Source organism: Lithobates pipiens, unplaced genomic scaffold (assembly GCF_037356315.1).
Source record: "Lithobates pipiens isolate NorthernLeopardFrog02 unplaced genomic scaffold, aLitPip1_a1.2 Scaffold_19, whole genome shotgun sequence".
In the NCBI taxonomy this organism is placed as follows: Eukaryota; Metazoa; Chordata; class Amphibia; order Anura; family Ranidae; genus Lithobates; species Lithobates pipiens.
The window spans coordinates 125054383-125071632 of NW_027507764.1; the positions used below are offsets into that span (position 1 = coordinate 125054383).

The following is a 17250-nucleotide window of genomic DNA, read 5'->3' on the forward strand; positions in this document are numbered from 1 at the left end:
AGTGGGAGATGATCACCTCCAATTAGTTTGTGATGAGGATCATCAGAAGAGGTTACCGTTTGGAGTTTTCAGAGCTCCCCCCTTTTTGAGACTCCTTGTCACTGAGCTGCCAAAATGTGCCCTTTCCTCTTCAGGAGTTAGAGGAACAGGAAGTGGTAATACAGGTCCCAGCAGGATAGATAGGAAGGGCTCCTATTCTCACATTTTTGTGGTTCACAAGCCTTTGGAAAAAGTTCAGGCTCATCCTGAACCTGAAGCGTCTGTGTGTCTTAGTCACCTACAGACGGCTTTCGTTGGTTTTGGTCACTGGGTGAGGGCACCTCTTCCACCAAAACTGTTTCAGGGCATGGATAGTAAGGATGCATACCTGCATATTCCCATCGCAGAGAACCACCAGCGTTTCCTTAGGCTGGCAGTGATAACTTCTGTAGGGGTGCTACACCTTCAGTTCAAAGCACTTCCCTTTTGGGCTATCCCTTTCCTCCTCGTATCTTCACCAAAGTGATGGTAGAAGTTCTGGCATTCCTGCGTCTCAGGGGAGTCTCGGTGATCGTGTGTCTTGACGATCTTCTCCTGTTTGTACCTTCTCTGGCGCAGTCGATTTGGGATCCACAGGTAACAAAAGACCTGTTGGTGAGCCTGGGTTGGCCTCTGAACCTAGAGAAACCCAACTTAAATTCCTTACCAGGGGGTCACCTTCCTGGGGTAGGTGCTGGGCTCAACATAACAAAAGGTCTTCCCTCCTTGGAGAAGATCCAGAAGATAGACAAAGCACTGTTGTTTCTCCAGGGCAACCGTCAAAAACTCAGTTAGGCAGGTTGAGTTTACTGACAGCCACGCTCCTAGCAGTTCAGTGGATGGGGTCATGTTACCGTCCTCTGCAAACTATTCATCTTGAAGGTTTGGGACCACAGTCAGGGGTCTTGGGACTCTTTGGTTTCGGTTCCAACTCAGGTAAAGAGGTCCCTTGGGGAAAGGTAGCACGTTTGTTACAAGACCTAGAATGGAGTTTGCCAGTATCCAGGGTGGTTACAACCGATACGAACGGCTTAGGTTGGGGTACACACCTAGACTCCTGTTTGGTACAGGGTACCTGGGAGAGGAAGGAATCTAAGAGATCCTCAAATTGGAGGGTGTTGAGAACCGTAGATCTGGTTCTCAGGACCTTTCAGTGAGTTCTCTGGAGACTTCATGTAAGAGTCATGGAAACAATCCCTTGGCAGTGGCTTACGTCGACAGGACGGGGACTCCTGGAGCGGATCCTTATGGGTCCTAGCGAAGGCCATCCTCAGATGGGCCGAATATTAAAATCCTGTCTTTCCAGTGATCTGTTTGAAAGGAGAGCAAATTCTGATATTAGATTTCCTCAGAGCAACCAGGTTCTCAAGCAGGAGGTTTTTCGAATGGATCACCCAGAGTTGGGGGATTCCTTGGATAGACCTCTTTTTTTTCTCAAGGGAAAACGCAAAGGAAGCCATCTCCTGTTCCATGAACAGGGGAGATGGGAGGTCGGGAGCAGACACACTAAAGCACAGAGTTAGGGTTTCTCTAAGTGCTATGCTTTCTCCCCTCCCGTTCTGATTCCTGCAGGGTCAGGGAAGTTTTCAGGTGGAGATTACTACCTGTTTTCTAATCACACCTCTTGGGCCCAGGAGGCCGTGGTTCTCCATTCTGAAGGGCCTGTCAGTGGAACCCCCCCTGGGTTTTCCCGGTCTAAGAGTGTCTCCTTTCCCAGGGTCCAATCTGCGGTCCCCAGGTGGATTCTTGCAGCTTGGCTACTGAGAAGGAATTGCCGAAGGGCAAAGGGGTCTCAGACTGTTTAATAGCCACTCTTCTGAATTGCAGGTAAATAGAAACTCAGACCATTTTCTTGAAGGTATGGAGGCGGTTCAACAGCTGGTGCTCAGAGAACTCCTTCAATGTGCACAGCCTTGTAGCCGTTCTAGAGTTCCTGCAGTCAGGGGCAGATAAAGGTTTAGCCCCATAAACATTGAAGAGTCAGGTTTTCGCTTTTAGCGTATTCCTGGAAGGGCATTTAATATCAGACCTTGGTATAGTAAGGTTCTTAGAGCCTTAAGTAGGCAAAGACCAAGCCTTTGGTCGTCCCCTTCCCAGTCGGGGTCGCTCATTAGTTTTACAGGTTCTCACAAAGAACCTTTTCAGCAATTGGAATCTGGCTTGTTATGGTTGATTACTCTCAAAACTGTTTTTTTGTGGCGATCACTACGGCAAGGAAAGTGAGTAAACTCGAAACCCTTTCTGTTAGGGCACTCCTTTTCCAGACCATTCAGTTTTTAAGACCATTCTGGCCTTTTTACCTAATGGTAGTCTCTAATCCTCAGAGAGTCCGAGAGATTATGCTGCCTATTTTTCGTTCAAAACCAGTGAGAGAACAGGAACACATCTTATTGGACGTTAGAAGATGTGTCCTTCATTATTTTGGTTGCACAAAGTCAGTTCAGGAAGTCTGATTTACTTTTAGTGTTACTTCCAAGGGCTAGGAAGGGTTCCAAAGCCTTTAGACGTACGCTAACCAGATGGTTAAGGTCAGCCATTGGGCAGACTTGCGTGGTTGGGGTATTAAAGCCTCCAGTTAGAATTAAAGCACACTCAGCCAGGACAGCGGCAACTCCGCAGACAAAGTGGGCTGGTGCGTCTCCTGAACAGATCTGTAGAGCCGCAACGTGGTTCAAGTTTTCTACGTTCGTGAAGCGCTATAGATTGGATCTTCTCTCAGCCAAAGACCAAGCCCTTTGGTCACAAGGTGCTGCAAGCAGTAGGTCCCACCCTAAGACAAGGTACTCGCTTATCCTCTCAAAGGTGGCTGTCCTGAAAGACGATTGGGGAAAAATGGAGTTACGTACCGGTAACATCCTTTTCCAGGAGTCTTTCAGGACAGCACCGGTTCCCACCCAGGTTTTTTGCAGATCATCGGGAACTCATCACATGAGACCGTCAGGTAAGACTAAAAGTTTATTTGTTTGACGTGTTCTTGTGTCTCCCCAGTTGGCCGGAGGTACTCTGGAAGAACTGAGGAACGAATGGAGGAGGAGGCTTAAATCATGAAAATGAAGGCGGTGTTTCCTAAGAGGGGAGGAGCCAGTGTCTCTCAAAGGTGGCTGTCCTGAAAGACTCCTGGAAAAGGATGTTACCGGTACGTAACTCCATTTTTTATGCTAGAAAATTACTTGGAAACAACCCCAAGATAGATATATATATATATATATATCTCTATTTAGTAGACACCCTAGAGAATAAAATGGTGGATGTTGCAATATTTTATAATATACACTGTATTTGCGCAGCAGTCTTTCAAATGCAATTTCTTTTGAAAAAAAAAATACTTTAATGAATTTAAAAAAAAAAAAAACAGTAAAGTCAGCCCATTTTTTTTTTTTTTTTTGTATAATGTGAAAGATTTTACGTTGTGATCTTTTTATTGTAAGCAAAAAAATTGTCAAGAAGTACAGGGATTTGTAGTTGCTCTGGCAAAAGTGAAGGCAGAGAACAAAACATCATTGGAGGTTTCTAGTTCATTATTCAGTTTGTCTCCCCGAGCTGTAATGTCTAATGACAGTAAGATCACATGTTAAAGCTGAGGTTTAATATGCTATATATTTTTTCCTTCACTGCACTCCCCCTATCAACATGCAAATGAAATGTTCAAATAAAACCTCTATTTTCATACCTCAACATAACTTAGACCCAGGGATGTCATTACTGGGCCTCTGTTTCTCTAAGCGGTGGAGGCAGATCGTGGCTAGTGGGAGGGACCAACAAGCTATATAAGGGATTGTTTAGGTTTAGTGTGTGTTTGTGCATTTGTTGCTGTAATTGGCACAGCTTATTGGTGCATGTGTAGGCTTTTGTTTATAGGGTATATTGATATTCTCTCTGTAGTATGTTTGTTTGCACTGAGCTTTCGATAATGCTCAATTAAAATTGAATTGCTCATGAATGCCCCTGAACCCTATGAAGGACCCTCCAGCTGTTGCCTAGTACAGTAATTGAGTTTTGTCTAGCTTATACACAGATGGGCATGTGCCTTTTTTGTTAAGTACCTACCTCTCCACTTTGCAGCAGGATTGCTTTATTTTACACTTTCCCTGTTCTATCACAAACAAGAATGAGCTGTAGGGCCAAAAGACAAGGTATGAAACTTGTCTCATGCTATTTGTTGCAGAATGTTACCCTTATCTCCATGGAAAGAATGGATCTGACCCTATTTATACAGTATTGGTATATACACACGCATGGACATGTTTCTGTTTCTCATTAAGAACTGCTGTACAATACTCATCTTAACCACTTCCCGACCAGCGCACGACGATGTACATCGACAGAATGGCACGGGCAGGCATAGTGGCGTACACGTACGTCCAATATTCGTTGCCGCCGTGCCATCGGGAGCGCGCCGCCGGCGGCGCGCTCCCGCGCTGGTCGGGACCCCCGTGAGTCCGGTCGCGGGACCCGCGGACTCGATCGCCGCGGGCATCCCCGCGATCGTCTCACGGAGCGGCCGAATGGAGGAAATGCTGTATAAAGAACATTTTTCCATTCTGCCTAGCAACTAGTGACGCTGATCTCTGCTCCATGTGATTGGAGCAGAGATCAGTGTACACTAAATGAAAGCCCAACCCCCCCACAGTTAGTAACACACCCCTAGGAACACTTAACCCCTACACTGCCACCCACTGGTTAACCCTTTCACTGCCAGTGTCATTTACACAGGAATCACTGCATTTATATAGCAGTGATTACTGTATAAATGACAATGGTCCCAAAAATGTGTCAAAAATGTCCGATGGGTCCCCCACAATGTCGCAGTCACAATAAAAATCGCAGATCGCCGCCATTACTAGTAAAAAAAAAAAATAATAAAAAATTATTAATAAAAATGCTATAAAACTATCCCTATTTTGTAAACGCTATAACTTTTGCGCAAACCAATCAATAATCGCTTATTGCGATTTTTTTTTTTTACCAAAAATATGTAGAAGAATACGTATCGGCCTAAACTGAGGGAAAAAAATGTTTTTTTATATATTTTTGGGGGATATTTATTATTACAAAAAGTAAAAAATAATAAATAATTATCGCTCTATTTTTGTTTATGGCGCAAAAAATAAAAACCGCAGGGGTGATCAAATACCACCAAAAGAAAGCTCTATTTGTGGGAAAAAAAGGACGTTAATTTTGTTTGGGAGCCACGTCGCACGACCACGCAATTGTCAGTTAAAGCGACGCAGTGCCGAATCGCAAAAAGTGGTCTGGTCTTTGACCAGCAAATTGGTCCGGTCTGAAAGTGGTTAAAGTACTGTATTTATCAGCATATAACACGCACCCTGATTTTAAGAGGGAAGTTTCAGGAAAAAACTTCCCACAGCCCCCTGCACAGCACACGGACTCCTTTCATTATAAAGCCTCCTGGGATAGCACTGCCAGCATACCTTTTGGGGTTGAGAAGGTGTTGCCGACAGCCCTTTCTTGTGCGCCACTCCTCTTGTGTCACACTCATTGTGGATGGGGGCTTCTGTGCACCTCGGTTTATGCCGCTCTCTTGTGGACCCGGTTATGTGACTCTCCTCTGCTGTTTCATCGGTCACACGACCGTTCTCCTGCTCCAATCAAAAGCTACAATCGATGGGGTGGAGTGGGAGGAGAGCGGTCATGTGACAATCAATTAAATGGCAGACTAGAGTAACATGACCAGGTCCACGAGAGAGCAGCATCAATTGAGCCACACAGAAAACTCCTCCTCCATTCAAAAGCTTGTTTATATACAATCAAGGAGATCTGTGTTGCTTGAGGTATAGGCTCCTGTTTTCATATGGGGGGGGGGGCTGGCAGTGTTATTTTCTTAACTTCTTGAAGTATGGCAGTGCAGTCCCAGGGCCAGGAAGGGAGGGGCGGCCGGCGCGACACGATTTACCCTCTGTTTTCGGGGGAAAAAGTGTGCGTTATACGACAATTACGGTATATGTAAACGATTTATCTTGTAAAATCTGTTTACAGTAGAATGATAGTCAAGCAATTTGTGTTTAGACCTAAAAAAAAAAATTAACCCCTCCGATCCACCCAGCTCATCCCCCCCCCAAACTGGAGGAGAAACAGCAGGACATTGAATTTTGCATTGAAAGGCTGTGCAAGGATAGGGGTGTCAAGAAGAGTCTGATCGTTGAAAAAAGGGCACACTGATTTCCCTGCACATCTAGAGAACTGACAATGTGCCCTCCCTGCTTAGTGTGGTCAGTTGTTAATAGGAAAGCAGAGGGACTGGCAGGAACACCAGGCATTTCACTTAAAGGAAGCAATACAAAGAACAGGATACTTTCCCATGCAAGTACATGGTACAGCAGGTAGTTGTCAGGAATATGAAATACTAGGGTAACAAACACTTTAATGTGCCACCTCTAATGTTACAACTTTCTCCTAGGACATGGATGATGATCATTTAAATGAACCACTGTCTGGTAGTGAAGAGGAAGCTCCGCCACCAAAAAAGAGAAGCTTTGGACTGCGTATTGCTCTGCAGTTTCCCAGCAAGAAGTGTGAGTTGAAGGATAAGAACTCCTCCTCTAAAACAAAAGCGGACAGAAAGAAAATGCCTACTAAAAGGAAAAATCCAACTAAAAGGGAAAAAATTGATTCTGATTGTGAAGGGGAAAACGACAAACCTAATCTGGAAAACTCCAATGCACTTCTTAAACGGGCAATGAATATAAAGGAAAACAAGGCTGTGGTATGTATTGGCATTAAAAACGAAAATAAAACAAGTATATTTGATAACTGTTATGCCCCGTACACACGAGCGGAATTTCCGTCGGAAAAATCTTGGATGGTTGTTCTGAAGGAATTCCACTCAAGCTTGGCTTGCATACACACTGCCACACAAAAGTTCTTTGAATGTTGTACGTCACCACGTTCTTGACAGTCAAACACTACGATGAGCCAAGAAAATCAAGGGAAGTGCTTCAAAGCATGTGACGAATTGTTTCCGAGCATGCGTGGGAATTTTGCACGTTGGAATTGGTACAGATGATCGGAATTTCCGATCGGAAAGATTGAGAACCTGCTCTCAATCTTTTGCTGGTAGGAATTCTGCCAGCAGAAGTCTGATGGAGCATACACAAGTGGGAATTTCTGACCAAAAGCTCTCATCGGACTTTTGCTGGAGGCATTTCTGATCGTGTGTATGTGGCATTAGAGTTATAGCTGTTTTCTCGGAGCGGCCATTCTGCTTATCTAAGATATTTTGACCTTGAGGTGCATATTCCTTAGCTCTCATGAGAGTCGGGACAAAGCTGTGATTCCCTCTCCGGTCCAAAATCCCAATATTTTTCCAGGACATCCTGCTTATTCCAACAACAAAAGGAAAAAATGCAGCACCATATATGCATACATCCTCAAAGGGAACCTACAGAGACAGCTGCAATTCCTGTTCTGTTTTTGAAGGTGTCATCATTATCCTTATTTTACTACTGAATGAGTCCGTGACCTGGAACGTACATACCGTCAGGTTTCCTGACACCTGGTGAATGTACGCTTGCACCAAGTCGATAACTCTTGGCATGATAGTTTCTTATGCTTAAAGTGGATGTAAACCCTCACATATACCCAGTAAAGTGAACAGCCTCAGATGAAACAAACCTGCCTACATGTTACATGTTTATCTGCTGTCTTCAGCTGTATCTCTCTTCTTTATAAAGTTCAGATTGTGTTAGGATATTTTCGCTTCCTCTTCTTCACTGCAGTGAAGCTGGGCATACAGCTGATTGGAGGAAAGGCACATACCCCCTCTCCTCATAGGTAGAGACTTTCAGAACTGTTCATTGATGAGTTCAGCACTCTGCTAATCTATTTATGGCCCCCTCCCAACACAAAACTCAAGCTGCTTTTATCTCCGTTGATGGAGAACTCGTCAGAAGTTATTGTGCTGATAACAGAACGGAGCAGGAGACTACTACGGGACATAGTGCTTTGAAGAGAAATAAGAAAACATTGCAGATATGTGCCCTGCTCAGATTTCATGAATTAGGTTTACATAAATTTTAACCACTTAAGGACCACCCACTGCATATATACTGCGACATGGCGGCCCTATTGTGCAAAACGACGTACCTGTACCAGTGGGGAAGCCATTGCATGGGTCCAGTGGCCGCAAAGTCCGCCGTCCACCCACAGTTGCTCCTCAGAGAGACAGAACGGGGATCTGCCAGTGTAAACAAAGCAGATCCTCGTTCTGTCAGGGGAGTACAGTGTGATCATCTGTTCCTAGTGAATAGGAACAGCGATCTCTCTCTACTCTTAGTCAGTCCACCGCCCCCCCCCCCCCACAATTAGAAACGCCTCCCTAAGACGCTTAACCCCTTGAATCACCCCTCACTTTTGTTTTGTATAATTTCTGTATTCTCGGGGGGGGGGGGGGAGGGCGCAGTGTGCTTGCAGGAAGGGGGAAAAAAGTCTTGCAAGCAGCATCTTTGGTGCGGTGTGTACACCACCCCTGCCCATTGAAATGAATGGGCACCGCTGCTTAAGCGCTGATTTTTGGCCGCTATTAACCCTTTCCTCAGTCACTAGCAGGGTTAAAAGCACCCTGCTAGCAGCCGAATAGCACAGCTATAACAGCGGTAAAGCGCCGTAAAACTAGCAGCGCTTTACCACTAATGCCTGCACTGCCCCAGTGTGAAAGGGGTCTAAAACAGAATATTCCCAACACAAACAAGGTTGTGGTTTTCAAACGTGCTTTCTGTCTCGCTTGCTTCAGGACTCTGAAACGCGTAAAGCCCCAATCGTGTCGGTGAAAATACTGGGTGGAGCCATCGCTGCGGTGTCCTTAAAAGTACAATACCCGCTCTGCTTCTGAACAGCCTTTTTCAACAAGCATGTCCAGGCAAAATGCCTACAAATTGTATACAAGCCAGCAAATGGATGAAGCATGCCTTTTTATTTACACAAAGCCATAGGTTTCCATTGTGCACCATTACAACCTTCTAGCCATTGGTGTCCTAACAACTAATTACTTTATTGATGAGGATGTCTGGTACCTGCACAACATCCTTGTTTGCCCCTCTCAATCCGCATTGAGGTTGCGTTCTATTAGTAATGGAGAGAAACTGAGACGAGAACTGGAATACTAGTCAGTACCAGTGTGCAAAGGTGTTTGTTTAGAATAAGTCACCTCCTAATGTCCTACATGTGTATATGTTATTACATTATGTAAAACTTTGTTTCATGTTTTGCATTTTAAAATGGAGTGCCTCGAGCTTGTGCATAATTTTAAAGGGTGTCTTAACTGAAAAAAGGTTGAGAAACTGTATTCTAGAAAATACTGTGAATGATTAACTCACTTGGTGGTATTTTCACAGTGCCATGTGGCAGCTATATGGTGGTAATATTTTAACCCTAAATTATGAGTACCATACACATGCAGTAATACCATGTGTTCTCTGTGACTATCATGTAATCTGATGTCTGCTCCAGGGTTGGTCTCAATTTTGAGAGAAACTTGGTGACTGAAGACAATTGCCTGCAAGTCCTACACCGTCTTAGCATGGATCCCTTGGCCCCTGTATAGTTTTATTGTGTTTTTAATTTTAACTTTTTATTTCATTTCTTTTGCAGCTGGCCCAGCTACTTGCAGAACTTCATTCTGTTCCTGACCTGTTTCCAATTAAATCTACTCCTCCAGTAAGTGTTTTTTTTTTTATTTTTTTTTATTTTTTTTTTTATATTTTTTTTCTCCTCAATTTATTTGAAAACATGACTTACTTAACTAGTTTGGAAAATCGCCTATGCTCTGATTTTTCTATAAACTGATCAGAGTATTTACCAAATTTGTATTCTACATACATAAGTTTTGATTGAACAATCATATCTACAGACCAAAACCTTTTATGTGAAATTGCCTATTTGTTCTGTTTTTGTGTCTGTCCTTTTAACTGCATGACACTGTTTTTATTACGTAACCTGTATAGTTAAGATATTGTGGATCTTTTTTTTTATTTTTTATTATTCCAGAAGCAAAAAAAGACGAGCCGTAGAAGCTTTTCTGAAGGTCCGGTTGAACGACGCACTAATCCCACAAGAAGTGCGCGGCCACCAGAGAACTTTGCATTGGAAAATTTTACCGCTTCTGCCATGCAGTTCGCAGAACATCTCCAAAAATATGGAAAGAAGGCTTTTCAAAGGCGCCCTTTGAGTGAAGTAAGTTACCATCAAATACCATTGTAAGCTTATAGTGTTTTGGGGGATGCTGTGCCTGACCACTGTTCTCTAGCAAGAACTGATATTAGATGGCTTTTTTTTTTTTTTAAAGGTCCCTTTTTGGGGGGGGGGGGGGGGGGTGGGAATTGGCATATAGGACTTATTATAACTGTTCCTGTGGTTTCCCTAATTTGTCCTGTTGGTCTCTTAACCACTTGGTTCCCACACTACGTCTATTGACGTCATGGGGTTTCGGTGGTTATATCTAAATGATGCCTGAGGCCACAGACATCATTCAGATATTGCTGTTTTCAGCCGGCGATTCCCTGTACCATAAGAACGATCATAGCGGCTGTTCCGCCGCTTGATCGTTCTTGCGGGAGGGGACGCCCTCCCGCCGCCCTCTGGTGCTTCTACCGACTCACCGTTTCCATCAGTGAGTCGGTCACAGGATCTGCCGGCCCCAGCAAGTAATCATAGAGATTTCCGGCGGACCAGATTGTCCCCGGAGTCTCTATAATCGTTCGGAGGCCGGGCGCGATGTTATGACGTCACGCCCGGCCTCGGTATTCAAATTAACGGCGCCGATCTGGCTAGGAAGCCAGGATCGGTTTTTTTTTTTTTTTTTTTTTTTTTTGTTTTTTTTTTTTGATCCTTCCCAGCCTAGAGGTGAGATATGGGGTCTTATTGACCCCATATTTCACTGTAAATAGGTCCGATCGTGCCATATTCCTATTACAAGGGATGTTTACATTCCTTGTAATAGGAATAAAAGTCATCAATTTTTTTTTGTTTTTAAAGTGGAAGTAAACCCACTTTTTTAACTTTTACCTACAGGAAAGCCTATAATAAGGCTTACCTGTAGGTAAAAAAAATATCTCCTAAACCTGTACGGTTTAGGAGATATTCCCCTCGGTATGCGCCGCTGACTGCAGCGGCGCATGCGCACAAGGGGGTTCTCTCCGCGAAAATCCGGCAGCGCTCGTCCGGCCGGATTTAAATCTCCCGCGCGCATGCGCGGGAGTGACGATATCGCGGCTCCGGCCACTCACAGCGCCGGAGCCGCGATACCCGGAAGAGACGCCGAGGGAGCATGTCGGCTTCCTCGGCGTGGATCGGGCGAGATGTCGGGGCCTCGTTCTAAGGTAAGTATTTCATAATGAGCTAGTATGCGGTGCATACTAGCTCATTATGCCTTTTGCTTTGCAGGTTTAAAAAAAAAAAAAAAAAAAAAATGCGGGTTTACTACCGCTTTAAGTGTAAAACTAAAAAAATAAAAATAAAATTAACAATAAAAAAAAAAAAATTTAAAGCGCCCCTGTCCCCGTGAGCTCGCACACAGAAGCGAATGCATACGTAAGTCCCGCCCACATATGAAAACGGTGTTCAAACCACACATGTGAGGTATCGCCACGAACGTTAGAGCGAGAGCAATAATTCTAGCCCTAGACCTCCTCTGTAACCCAAAATATGTAACCAGTAAAAAAAATTAAAGCGTCGCCTATGGGGATTTTTAAATACCAAAGTTTGGCGCCATTCCACGAGCGCGTGCAATTTTGAAGCGTGACATGTTGGGTATCTATTTACTCGGCGTATCTTCCTCTTTCACATTGTTGTTTTTTTTTTTAAGCATGAAACAGTTTTTTTTTCTGAAAAAAACGCGTTCAAAAAATTGCTGTGCAAATACCGTGCAAAATAAAATGTTGCAATGAGCGCCATTGTATTCTCTAGGGTCTTTGCTAAAAAAACATATATAATGTTTGGGGGTTCTATGTAATTTTCTAGCAAAAAAATTAGGAATTTTACATGTAGGAGAGAAATGTCAGAATTGGCCTGGGTGCGAAGTACTATTCAGTATTCAGAGTGTGACATGTTACCATTGCACCCCTCCCCAATGTCACGGGCGGCAGGGGGAATCTTCTTCCCCCACTCTGTCAGAATCTGTAGAGAACGCAACTTGTAGTTCTGAATGAGCTACCACTGTGCTGTGGTAGTTCATTGATTCTTCTTGTCATTGTGTAACTTCTTGGCTGTAGCCAAGCGACTTGCATGCGGAGCCTGCACAGTGGTATAGTGGATAGCATGTTCGCCTAGCAGTAAAGAGGGTTGCTGGTTCAAATCCCAACCATGACACTACTTGCCTGGAGTTTGCATATTCTCCCTGTGCCTGCGTGGGTTTCCTCCGGGTACTCCAATTTTCTCCCGCACTCCAAAGACATGCTTGTAGGTTAATTGTCTAAATTGTCCCTAGTATGTGCATGTATTAATGTGAGTTTTAGGGACCTTGGACGCCTTGAGGGTAGAGACTGATGTGAATGTACAATATATATGTAAAGCGCTGCCTAAATTGACGGTGCTATACAAGTACCTGAAATAAATAAAATAAAAATAAATAAGTAGTCCAGCTGTCACGTATACACAAGTCTGTTGTATGTATTGAAAGCCAGGCAATTGATATTTCAGGAGGTATGCAATGGACAGCCCTTTTATTTTGTGGCAGATTTGGGGAATTTGGAGACTAACGCTATATAATGATCTACTGAGGGAGACTAGGCAGGGGACATTTGACCAGGTTTCAAGTCAGGATTTACATAACAGACCTACCTGGTTTTGGTGCTTTGATATTGGGAATTTGAACTGCATGCTTTGTAAACATCACTATATAAGCAGTTTTGTGACTTGAGGTGCATTTAAAAAAAAAGTCCCTGTTAACAAGAAATCTTGCATAATTGTTTGATGGTTTGCACGTTAACACGTTTGCACATTTTTGTTCCCCTCAATGTTGCACCTACCACTCTGCACAATTTAATCACTCATAGTTGGAAATGTTAGCCTTCCCAGATACATTTTTTATTTTTTTTTGTAAAATGTGCATTTATCACAGGAGGAAAAAGAAGAGATTCGGAAAAGGCGGAGATCCTCAAAATACAATTACCGTTCAGTAGAGGATATCACAGAGGAGGAACTGGAGAATGTCGCAGATACTGTTAAAGACAAGGTTTACGACAAAATAATGGTAATTTTTGTATACTGGGGTTTTTATTTTCTTTTAATAGAAATGTTCTCTGTGCATTATATTAGTATATTTGCTTCAGTTGCTAGGATATACATCTGTAGGTTCCCAAACCAGACTTCTGGTGTTAGCAGCACCCTCGACACTTTGGAAGCAGAGCTAAAACCTTGACACGGATTTCTCTATTAAGATTTTGTAGCCCCACTCTAGTCAGAACGTTAAAACTATGACCCTGAGGGAAGGCCTCTATCTTCGATTATCACAAGCTTCCAAGTGGATACACTATAGGAATATGCACTGCAGAGAGGAGAAGGAAGATGGCCAGTAGAGCAAACAAATAGCAGGAAGGGGAGAAGGGTGGGGGGGTGCTCCAAGAGGTACTTTCTGGAGTAGAAGAGTTAGGAACAAGTAGAATGCACTGACAATTTTCTTCTGAAAACATTACTTCTTTATAGTTTTAAAATTATGCTTAAACGACATGCACTTCCATACAGAACATGGAATATCTAAACTCCCTCTATAATTATTTTACCTTTGCGTTCAGTTAGCTTTAAATGTGCTAGGGGGCTGTATCTTGAACCTGTTATACTGCATACAGATTTTCTTTCTGAAGACCTTAACTTAACATTTCTCTTTATAGGGAAGTACTTGTCATCAGTGTCGCCAAAAAACTGTGGATACAAAAACTTTCTGCCGCAATCCTGGTTGTGGTGGGGTCAGAGGCCAGTTCTGTGGGCCGTGTTTACGAAATCGCTATGGCGAAGATGTGAGAGAGGCACTTCTAGACCCTGTGAGTAGTCCGACAGTGATCTAATAATTTAGAGCAAATCAGCAACACGTTCAGATTAAAATCAGACTTCTCGTCAGTTACAGCTGAAGTTTAATCTGAAGTTTAATCTGCTTATAGTTTGCTTTTCTTGATTCCTTCTTTTTCCCTTCCCCGATATACTAATGAGATTTGTAAAAAAAAAAAAAAAAAATCTTTCAGGACGCAGGCTGAGTATTCATTGACCTTGGCATTAAATGAGAATGGTGGGTAGCAATTAGACCCAATTTCGGAGTGCCGCTGCAAGACCTTTATGGCTACAAGCTGCATCCATGGGAGATTGGAAGCACACTTGGTAAAACCTTGGAACTTTTTATGGAATAGAGGACAAAGTGGTGCCTTACACATCTGGGCTACAGAGGCTTGGTGCCAGAATGCCCAGATAACACCCACCAACCTGGTGGAGTGGGCTTGTGAAAGAGCAAGAGGAATTTTTATCCTTTTAAAAGTGTATATCCCTTACAAGGTCCTGAGTCCACTTGCCTGATAGAAGATGTTGCTTTGAGGTAGATGACACTACACTGGCTCTATGTGTAGGCAAAGACCAGAAATGTCCCTTTTTGTGTCCCAGGGCACAAAGATGAAAGAACCTTGTTTTCATTGATGTGGTAGATAGTCTTGGGCATAGACTACCTTGTATTTGTAAAGAATAAGGAACATCTTTAAAAAAAAAAAAAAAAAGCCGCCATTTCAGACATGACTGACCAATGTAACTGCAACCAAAAATCCACTTTGCGGGATAAGTCATCTAAGACAAGAGGTGGATTCTGCAGGCCAGAGAGAACCAAGTTGAAGTCCCAGGGAAGCACAAGGTGCTGTAAGGTGGGGGGGTCTGAATCGAGATACACATTGAATAACTATTTTGACAAGGGAAAACAAAGCCAGAGAATTATGAAAAAGAATGAATAAGGTCAAACCTACCCTTTTTAGAGTGCTTAAAGACTAGTTCTGCTCAAGTCCTAAATGTAGTAGATTACTCTGCCAGAATCTGAGGCACAGAGTAATCTCTAGGACTGATGTGTCTGGATACCCAGGTACTGTAATCAATCTTTCTTGAAGTGGCTTTTCTTGCTTTTTTAGCAAGGTAGGAATGACATAGTCCTAGACACCCCTCTGTCTCTTAAGATCTGGGCTTCAATTCTAATAGTTATATTAGTCATGTTATGGGGACCCTGGGTAACAGCCCCAGGACTGGCCTTTTTCTCTTTTGGCCTCCCCGAGAACATCATAGAAATGATATATGATGTAATAGGTGGGCAAATACGGGTTGGGCAGGATGCTTTATAGTATATGGGAGAACTGATAGTGATGGTTTGGAGGGGTGGGGGAGAGGTGTGTGTGTGTGGTGTTTGTTTTTTGTGTTTTTTTTGTGTCGTCGGTTGTTTTGTTAGGGATGATATGATGGTATTCTGGAGATTATCTGTAACTAGAGAGGGGTATTGTAAATAAATAACGTGTATAATCTGCAGAAAAAGTAATGCGATTTGGTGATCTGTTGTAATGTTTGAAAACTTTAATAAAAAGTGAAGATTTAAAAAAAAAATCAAAAAAATATCTGGGCTTCAACAGCCAAGCTGCGAAAGTTGGGACTGAGAACCCAATGGAATAGTGGACCCTGGCCTGTTGGGAAGAGGCCAGGGGTCATGTAGTAGTAGTAGTAGTCTGAATATGACTGTACAGTTAGAGTAACAGGTAGAATTGACACTGGAGGGAAGGCTTGCATTACCCTGAACTAGGACCAGGGGATTACCAAGACATCCGGTGCTAATGCCAAATGATCTTTGGTCCTGACCACGAACAGAGGTAGCTTGTTGATGATGAATCTGGAGTCCAAGATATCTAAATATGGGGCTCCCCCCATCTTTGTGATATTGTTTTGAAGATGTGTAGGTGAGGGTCCCATTTCCCTTGGTCTGGATGGTGATAACTGAGCTAATCTGTCTTCCAATTGTATACTCCTGGGATGTAAACAGCCAAAATTGCTGCATAATGAGCCTCTGTTTTTTTTTTTTTTTTTTTTTATGAGATTATCTGGCTTGCTTCCTTCAGGGCTGCATGATTGCTGGTGCTCTCTTGATGCATGATTATGCCATAAGGTCTAGAACTTTCATGAGTCTCACTGAAAAAGGTCTCGGACTTCAATTGCTGAGCGTAAGCTCTGAGAGAGAATCTTAATTCTGGAAGGAAAACTTAGGATGACTTTACTTAGGATGCGTGTAGGATGAGACCCAAGTATTTCAGGCGAAGAGAAGGCTGGAGAGTAGATTTTTGGAAGTTCATTGTCCAACCGAAAGCCTGCAGCATCTAAATTGTCCTGTATTTTGCAGATAGTGGGAGAGGAGGGAGGAGAAGGTCCTCCTAGATAACCTGTTACCTAGATCCCTGAGTGCCAGGACCTTTGAATGCTCTGGTTGCAGAGGATAGGTCAAAATGCAGTGCAAGATCAACCGAGAAGTGATTTGTCTCCTATTGAAAAGCGCTGATGAGGTGGATAAATAGGAATATGCAGATGGTCATTTTTCATGTTTATGGATGCCAGGAATTCCCATTGTTTTAACTGTTCTTGCAGATTCCATGCAAAATTCTGAAACTTGAAGCTATTTTTGAGGGATTTAGGTCCAGAATAGAACTAATATCCAGTTTTGTTTTGTTTTTTTGGGCTTTGGCACCATAAACAGGTTTGAATAGAATCATTTGAACCCGTCTTGGGGTACTGGCACAACTACTCCTATTCTGCAAATTAACTGTTGATGGGCAGAATTTGGTTGATTTGAGGGATGAATGCAGTGATGGGGAAAATTTGAATTATAAATAGTACAAAGAAACTGCACCTGTTACAACCTATAACTAGCTTTAACAGCAAGGAGCACATGGAAAGGGACGCATGTCAAACAACAAATTGCCAGCTAAATTTTCCTGCCAGCCTGAAACCAAGCAAATTGCCCCCACTAACAGTTCACCTTTAAAAACCGGGGTTTAGTTTGCACATATTTGAAGTATGCTTTATACCCATTTGACCCCACAGGTCTGTGACCCCCAAGAGAACCAAATTTACAGATGTTCCCCCACTTTTAGGAGTGAGGATGATTAGATTATGAAGTTGAAGCCTGGGTAGAGTGATTAGGCACTTTTTTGATGAGGTAGTTTTAGAACTGTCCATTTTGTGGAAGACTAACCTTACTTCCTGGGGCAAATCATTACATGT

The 17250-nt window shown here is 43.1% G+C and overlaps 1 protein-coding gene across 1 annotated transcript in view; it reads left to right on the forward strand.

The window, feature by feature from the left end:
- The window catches only part of CDCA7L (cell division cycle associated 7 like), a 41315-nt gene that overhangs the window by 19772 nt on the left and 4293 nt on the right, over positions 1–17250 (forward strand). Inside the window, exons 3-7 of the mRNA XM_077491238.1 lie at positions 6437–6742; positions 9625–9690; positions 10021–10206; positions 13091–13222; positions 13860–14009. Of these exons, the coding sequence (XP_077347364.1) occupies positions 6437–6742; positions 9625–9690; positions 10021–10206; positions 13091–13222; positions 13860–14009 (840 nt within the window). The remainder of the gene's footprint in view (positions 1–6436; positions 6743–9624; positions 9691–10020; positions 10207–13090; positions 13223–13859; positions 14010–17250) is intronic.